Source organism: Thunnus albacares, chromosome 4 (genome assembly GCF_914725855.1).
Source record: "Thunnus albacares chromosome 4, fThuAlb1.1, whole genome shotgun sequence".
Classification (NCBI taxonomy): Eukaryota; Metazoa; Chordata; class Actinopteri; order Scombriformes; family Scombridae; genus Thunnus; species Thunnus albacares.
Genome location: NC_058109.1, coordinates 29,363,242 through 29,371,218, shown reverse-complemented (window position 1 = coordinate 29,371,218; position 7,977 = coordinate 29,363,242). Strand labels below are relative to the sequence as shown.

Sequence of the window (7,977 nt, the reverse complement as noted above, 5' to 3'; positions counted from 1 at the left end):
TGTACTTGAGTGGACTATCACTTTAATTTACCAAATAACAGGCAAAGAAAACAAATAAGCATCAAGTCATAAAATCATTGACATGCTACATTTTATATTAAAATCTCAGCATAAATAGTCACAGTGTAAGACAAAAGCAACAGATGACAGTTAAGGGATAAAAGTGGCAGCGTTATATTTTCACTGCTCATCCTTCTCTTTGAATGATCAACATTTTGTTGATATTTAAAGTCAGTAGTAAAGTCAGTCACTTGCTGCTGTTTGGATGTAAAACCAACACAAAATCTTGCTGATTAAGGGAAGGTGCAAGGTTATTAAGGCACTGTTATGGGAACGCTGTGTCCTCGTCCTCGTATGCATTTAAGGCTCCTGAGGGTTTGGCTTTGAAAGTGGCGTTGCTGGGTTCTGGTATAAAAACATGTAGGAGTCACACAGCAGTCTGCGCACTAGTTCAGGAGCATGAGAGGGGTTGGCACGAGCCTGCTCCTCCTCTGACTGGGACAGGAAGTCACCCAGCTCTGGACAAGCTCGGATCTCTGGAATGTTGTAGCCACTTTGATCGTCACCTGTAAGAGAGAGTGGCCTTAAGATTAGACATCAGCTCAAGAAGAGATAAAAGCCAGTCACAGACGTCACAGTAAGTTTTTATCTAACACTGTTGAGGCTGCATTATCAGAAAATAAGGCAGTCACGGGTAACCACTCTATTGATAAACCCAAACAGGTCAGTGTTTGCACGAACATCAGATTGAAATTACTTGTTTAGGAATTCTAAAATGCCACTAATGAAGGAAAAGATTTCTTGCTCAAGACAAGAAATAACTTATTAACAAAAGTATATAAAACAAGCTGAACTCTATCTTACCGCATCTGTCTGCCATGCTGTCAAAGAAGAGCCAAGAGTGGGGGTCAGGGCTGTATTTGACAAAGGACACATAGTGGCTTGTTTGAATGCAGAGCACAGCAAACAGTTCCATCATGTGCTTGGGCACAGGTGCATCAGTGGGTACCTCCGCTGGTACTGCAAGTGCTTTGGGGGAGTGACCCTGCCGCGAGGGATGAGCATGCACCTTAAAAAAATAAATAAACAAAGAGAAAGCAGTCAGGTTTATACTGCAATTTAGGTCAATTGGACGTTTGACAATTTAGATGGCAGTTTGGCTTACCTGTGTGTTGCAGGTAGTGCAGTACTGTTTGATTCTCCCTGGCTGCAGTTTGCGATCTGGGAGACACTGGAGACACTCGTGCTCTGCCAAATGCCCACAGACAAAGCATTCCCTAGGAGCTGTGAAGAAAAGTAGTGAATGAGCATCTTTGGCACTTCAAAAACACTGTATTTAAGAAGTATTCCACAAGCAAAATATGTGATTTTATTCAGTGGCGATTATGTCTGTTCCTCACAGTTATACAGGAGATCTGTGATGTCCAGCTCCGTGGAGGGAATGATGTGAGAAAACATCTTATACTTGTTTCCAAACCTCGGCATCTGAACTATTAGACAGGACGGCATCTGAGGGGCAAATCAGGAATATTGGGGTTACAGCACATGACTGTAAAGAAAAGACTTTTAAAACAAACTAGACTTCATATCATTTCCTTGTAAGAGAAACGCTCACCTCTTCAAACTTGAGGTCACATGACAGGCAGGATTTATCCAGCAGCTGTTGGACCGTGGGCATCTGTGCCATCTGCTCCTTTTCCAGAAAGATCTGGAAGGTGTAAGCACCCTGAGATGTTTCTCCTCTTGATCTAAAAGAAACTGATTTTCAGTAACTCAAAACAGCCAAACAGGACAGGATATTTAATACTGGGCAGCTCAGCGTCATACCTGAGCTTAAGTAGCGGCTCTACGCAAAGCACCTTCTGAAAGAGAACTGTGATGAACTCTTCTGGGTCTGCAATGAGGCAAGATAATTTTAAAATAAGAAATCATACAGAATTGTAACAGCAGGCTTCAGTATTGCTATGTTGCAATGACGAAAGATCTATTAAAATATGTTAACAATGCATGTTACAAGATATGGGTGTGTACCTTTTTCCTCTGTTCTGAAGGTGTCGCAGCCAAGCTGTTTGCGGAAATTCATCACACTCTCAGCAGGCACAATCCCTTGTCTGTAATAAATACATTAGCAATCAGTGAGCAAACACAAGAACTCAAACACTGTAATAGCATACACCAGAACAAATCAGTAAACCCAAAGACACGCCTTATGTAAGTAAGTTTTAGGCATACACTCTTGTTAGCTAGTGAATAGAGAGTACTCATATTATTAAGACATAGCAAACAAGAGAGCTTGTTTACCAGTTGAGATTATGTAAAATGTCATAATGTGCTTGTTTTGCAAACCAAATGATAATGCAAGGCATAAGAACAACAAACAGTCCTGAAGACTATGTTTATACCTGCGTAAACGGTTGATGATTTTTCTCAGAGTGCAAGTTATGGGTTGTTCTGTGTCAGCGGGCTTCTGGCAGATATTATCCAGGGTCACTGATGAGCTGAACAAACTGAAGTGAGAGAACAAAAAAAAAAAAAAAAAGAAAAAACAACTTGTTTTATCAATCAGCACTTGTCTGGATACAGTTCATCAAGCTCTTTTTGTTGTACATGATCTGCACATGAATTGCTTTAGATGACGTGAGAGATGATGACGTGAGATTAAAGTAGATCTGAGCTGAGCTTGCAACAGTGTGCTACTTGATATTCAAATGCCCTGAAGGGTGGTGAACTGGTTTTACCTGAAGAGTGTGGCATCAAGGTAACAGGAGTTGACGTGGCCCTGAATCCCTTTCATTTTTCCCACTAACAAAGACAAGGCCTCTGATTCAGGGATAGGTGGTGCATCCTCCTCTGAGTCCTCAAATGGAAGAACTGAAGCAAACACAAAAACAGTTTTAATCTTCATATTAAAATGGCCGGCTCATCATTTTTAAACACAAACTGCATCATTTCAATGTAGTTTTACAACATTTTACAACTTATAAACTTAGTATTCTACAGTACTCCTAACTGTGCTTTAACACAGTCCAACTCAGAGTTCTTCAGAAATAATGATTAATCTCCTTTTCAATTGCAGGAAGTTCGCAGGAATGTCAGACATGTTCAACTGATAAAAAAAAAAAAAAAAAAGAGTCACAAACCATGCATTGTTTGAGGTTTTATTGACATAATTTCTCTTAGACAAATCCTACCAGAGGCAGAAAAGTCAAGGTCACTTAAACCAAAACTGAAGCATGATTTGTGACCCTTTTTTTCCCCAAGTTGTGTATAACCCCAGTGTGACAAATAGGATATCACGTTCCTCAGAACTGATTCTTTGAGGTTCTGTGATGCACAATTATGATGGGTAGTGGTAGGAATGAAAAACATCTTTCCCTGTGCTTTAGGCGAGATAATTGCGTAATAATGGCACCCTGGTCAGAAGTTCAGAATTTGCAAAAACTTCCTGCTCAGCACTACAGTTTCACGCTGTGTACTACACAGTACCCCATAGTTAAAATAGATCATTCTGAATGTTCTCAAGTTAAAGGACCAGCATGGAGGATTTAGGGGGATCTATTGGCAGGAATAGAATATAATATTCATAAGTGAAATGGAAACTTAGACCCTTATGTCATGTCATGTCTTAAGATGTTATACTGCCTTACAACCAAAAGCACATTGTAAGATTTTGTGCTTCCTGTGTGAAAATGTTCCCAACAGGTATCATCAAAGGTGAGCTGTGGGACTTGGTCATTGTAACTTTTATTTCTCATCAGACAGAGGCAGAGAGGGAAAGTCAAGGGAGGTAAGGCAGATAAGGATTCAGCCTTCAACTCGTAATTCTCAGCAGAGACTGAAAGAAACTCCCTAGAGATACTGTGAATTAATTAAAAATACCTGCTAGGGTGACGAATATGGGATGTTGTGTGACGCACACAAATACCAACACTGACCTTCATAAAGTATCTCTTTCAGCCTAGCAAACTGGGTGAGCCACATTTGCAAATGTGAACTCTGCTTATTGCTAGAAAAACAACTTGCTCTCTGTCAATTCATCTTTAAATTTACACAACAGTAAGTATGTTTTAATTAATGTATAATCATCTGAAAATAAGAATCGTTGTGTTTTTGTTACCTTAGAATGAGCCCTTTATATCTACATAGGGAGCTGGTCCTCTTCCATGGAGGCCGCCATGTTTCTACAGTAGCCACTGGCTCTAAAGAGGGCCTTTTGCATTTTTTGCAAGTTTCGCAGCCACCATAGGTTCTCCTACACACTTGGGTGGGGGAAGGGGTGTTGAGTTGGTTGCAATCTGCAACCTCACCACTAGATGCCACTAAATCCTACGTACTGGTCCTTTAAACTAAACGTTTTATTTCATCCCGTAGGAGTGAACAACACAGGTTAAAAACTCAGTTATATTTTAATTCAAAAAACAAATCATACAGTGCTTTAATAAAACATTTTATACAGTTATATCAAAAATAAAAAATATGTATAATGTGTAAATTGTTGAATTGCTTGAGTATGTACAATCCACAAACTAGAAGAGAGAAGTGTCTAACCTGGAGGTGTTTCGGTGGGTTTGGGGGTCTCCCTTTCTGTAGAGGAGCTGACAAACCTGCTATCAGGGCTGCACTTTGTGACAGGAACAAACAAAGCCCGGTTTCCTTTGCAGGTGAAATATCTCTGACTTCCATACTTCCCATCAGAGCAGCCATTCACCTCATAGTCCTGAAACAATGAGACAAAAACAGATATGATATATTTCAAATACCTAAAACCTACAAAGAACTAGTAAGAAAAAAATGTTGTCACTCACCAATTCAATCCCAGCCCATTCATCAGTCTTTCCTCCAAGGACCCCCAGCCACCGGATGACCCCATACACTGTGATGCCTGAGTTGGACACCACCTCCACCATGGACCCCACCTCCAGAGGCACATGAGATGTGCTGGGACTTTGGCTCTGAGTGACGCTCTGCTCTGTGTGGTTCTCTCTCACTTGTCGTCCACGAGATCCAATATTTGGCATGGAGTTGATGCGTGTCACCGCTTTTCTGTTTAGACCTGCAGAGAGGTATGGAGGATGGGGAGTTTCATAGTTAAAAAGTCATATGACATTTTTTTAAAGGCTTGTCACATGCTGCCTCATCAGATTGACCTCTGAATAACACGGCACAGGTCTACATGAGAGGTATGTAGACAGCTTTGAGTGCACAAGGTGCAACAATGCTAGACCATGTGATGAATCCACTGTTCTGCATTCCAGAGCAACAGGACCAGTTGTTCCAGTTGTGTACTGGGACCGCTGGATCTGTGTCTGGAGTCCCAGGTGTTAAAACTTTCAAAGACAGGATTTCATTCACTGACTGGGGGGGAGGGGGATTTTGTTTTTTGTTAGATTTTTAAATGTATGATTTAGTGTGATAAACTCAATGAAACCACCACCAAGTATCATGTGGTCCAGAAATGCTGCGTGTTGACTATGAAAGAGGCAAGTAAACTGTGACTTTGACCACATTACTGACCCCCACATTGGCCGTCTCTCCAGTGCAGCCCGAGGGGGACGGAGTAAGATGGGACGACTTGGACGACGTCTGCGGCACTGAACAGGGGCAGAGGAGCAGGTTTCTTGGATGACAAATTACGATCACTGTCCTAAAAGGAAGACAAAGAAAAAACAACAGTTGCTGAAACGCAAACAAAGATACATAACACATGTCCTCAGGTGTAGTCTACAGTACATAGATAACGTTCATGTGCATGTGTACAGTCAACACTCATGACATCACGAGTTGCGGATCTATTTGGCAATCTTTTGACTGATAACTTGGTTGTTTTTTTTAACCTGACGACATACAGATCACTGGAGATTATATAGTCCCGTGTTTCTCAGACATTTTCAAGTCAAGGACCCTTAAAGTGACACAAATTAAACCACGTCTGTCCCAGAGGGTCCCCCATCTGATAAGATTTTTGCTTTTAGATGTTGTATTACAGAGAGTGTATTGAAACCCATGACCAAAATAGTCATACATTCTGTCATTGCATTACTTATGGATGGAATTATAGTGATAATAAATTATTTCCCTTTTTGCTGGGGACCTCCTAAAACCCCTGGGGGGTCCCTGGACCCCACTTTGAGAACCACTGATATAGTTAATCTTATCTGGTTACATTTATTCAAGTTAAATAACTGCAGGTGTAATTATTAGCTTCAGAGCCATCTGACAATTACTTTGCTCTTTGCACTTTCCCCTCTATATCCAAGACACCCACCCAATGATAAACCAGAAAAACGACTCTACCCACCACAAATTCCACCTCAAAGCCAAGCATGTGCAGGTCATCTTTATTCTCCTTCCTCCCAATCTGCATCAGGTTCTTCACCAGGGCAGGCAGGTGTCCTTTCTTGTGCTTCACCACCACCAGGTCATCCTGAGACAGCTCACAGATGGCAGTGAACAGCTGGGGGTTACACAGCAGCTCCAGGCGTCTGCTTGTGGAGGACACAAAAAGCAGTAGCTGGGCCTGGTGGCGGGTCAGAGGGTACGTGTCCTCTCTCCTCACGATGCCTCCCTTCTTGGGGCTCCCTGCGCTGCTGCCTCCGCAGTACAGAAGCCCCATCAGCTCTCCACGCTGCGTCTCTGCCTCCACACGGCCAATACATCCTCGGCAGAAGCCTTTCTTCGACTTCCCGCGTATCACGATGAAAAACTTCTCCTTTACTACAGTGTCGGCCTCCATTGAAAGTCTTTTGTTTCTCTATAGAGTTTTGAAGCAGGTTTGGTACTAACACAACCTGTAGAAACACAACAGAAGCTCATTACATTGTAGCTTTGCAACGGCTCCCTACTAAAGCTACTTAGTTACAAAGTTGCGGGGAAATCAATTCCACACGAATTTCGTTTGAAAACACAATTTCCTGTTTAACACTTCTTACTGTGTCGAGGACAGTATAAAACTTATAGAAAATTAACAACACTAGAAAAAATAACTCATTAGTTCCTGCAAGAGCTAGCTTGAAATAGGTTCTGGGATAGTTCGCCTCTTTAAATAAACAAACCGAGCTGCTTTTTATTCAACGCATTTCTAATGATTTATTAGGGAGTCACTTACTGTTTTTTTTATAAGTCAAGAGCAACTACTCCATGACCGGTTACTCTACTGCTGTTCAAATGAAATAACTGCAGGCTGGTCCTCCTCTTCCTCTTGGCTCCCACTGAAGAGGTGTGTTAATCTGCAGGCGTTCAAATACTGACCTGCATGTGACCGACAACGCCCACTCTGCGTTGCTCAGCTTCTCCGCCCCAAAAATGCCCCCTGGGCGAGATTTCCGCAATAATATAAGACTATCTGTGATAAGAAAAAAAAGGGGGATTGTTGACCACCTTGTAGTTTGAAGAAAAAATATTTTGTGAATATTGACTCTATTATAGACTCCTAATCTGAGTCTATTATATGCCAAGATGCATATAATAGGCTATGTAGTGACATTTTAAAATCCATATTATGACCTTTTACTCTTCTTTTGCTTTACTGTCTCATTAGATTTGACAGTAAAATAAACCTAAAAGCTCAGTGCAGCTTCATTTATCAAAATATACCTTCATGATGACAAGAAGTTGTTATGTTGACTTCATTTCCATCTTGAAAAACAGACAGGGAGAACATCACATCCTGATGACAACTAATCACTGGAATATTACTCACCAGAAGCTACAAAGAAACAGTGTCAACAGACAGTGAGCAAAATATTGAGCAAAATGAGTAAAGTACACTGTTTTGAGTGACATGTTTGTCTGCATCCAAACACATGTGACGTGACGTCCTGTCCTGCGATGCAGGTGGTATGCATGTCTGACAGTATCTTGACTTCACATCAACTTTACATAACAGCCCTCATTTTCTTCAGCAGGCATGTACACAGTGGCCATGTTTCCTCAACCAGCAGCAAACTGGTGTCTGTTTCGCTTCATTTATAAAACAAA

At 41.4% G+C, this 7,977-nt stretch overlaps 1 protein-coding gene across 1 annotated transcript; it reads right to left on the bottom strand.

Annotated features, from left to right (window-relative positions):
* On the bottom strand, positions 1-7,217 carry cyldb (cylindromatosis (turban tumor syndrome), b). The gene is made up of 14 exons (XM_044350229.1): positions 7,106-7,217; positions 6,299-6,788; positions 5,515-5,644; positions 4,806-5,053; positions 4,549-4,717; positions 2,739-2,871; positions 2,403-2,507; positions 2,032-2,111; positions 1,828-1,894; positions 1,616-1,748; positions 1,401-1,509; positions 1,166-1,284; positions 865-1,069; positions 1-566 (listed from the first exon to the last, which is right to left on the bottom strand). The coding sequence occupies exons 2-14, from the start codon at positions 6,731-6,733 to the stop codon at positions 361-363; spliced, it is 2,139 nt and encodes a 712-aa protein (XP_044206164.1). The 5' UTR covers positions 6,734-6,788; positions 7,106-7,217; the 3' UTR covers positions 1-360.
* Between the last annotated feature and the right edge of the window lie 760 nt (positions 7,218-7,977).

Excerpts from the sequence above, each read along its gene's own strand:
- cyldb (XM_044350229.1), bottom strand. The coding sequence starts at position 6,733 with ATGGAGGCCGACACTGTAGTAAAGGAGAAGTTTTTCATCGTGATACGC. Across the intron at positions 2,112-2,402 it reads ATCATCAACCGTTTACGCAG|ACAAGGGATTGTGCCTGCTG; the intron begins GTATAAACATAG and ends TATTTATTACAG. Across the intron at positions 1,070-1,165 it reads GCACTACCTGCAACACACAG|GTGCATGCTCATCCCTCGCG; the intron begins GTAAGCCAAACT and ends TATTTTTTTAAG.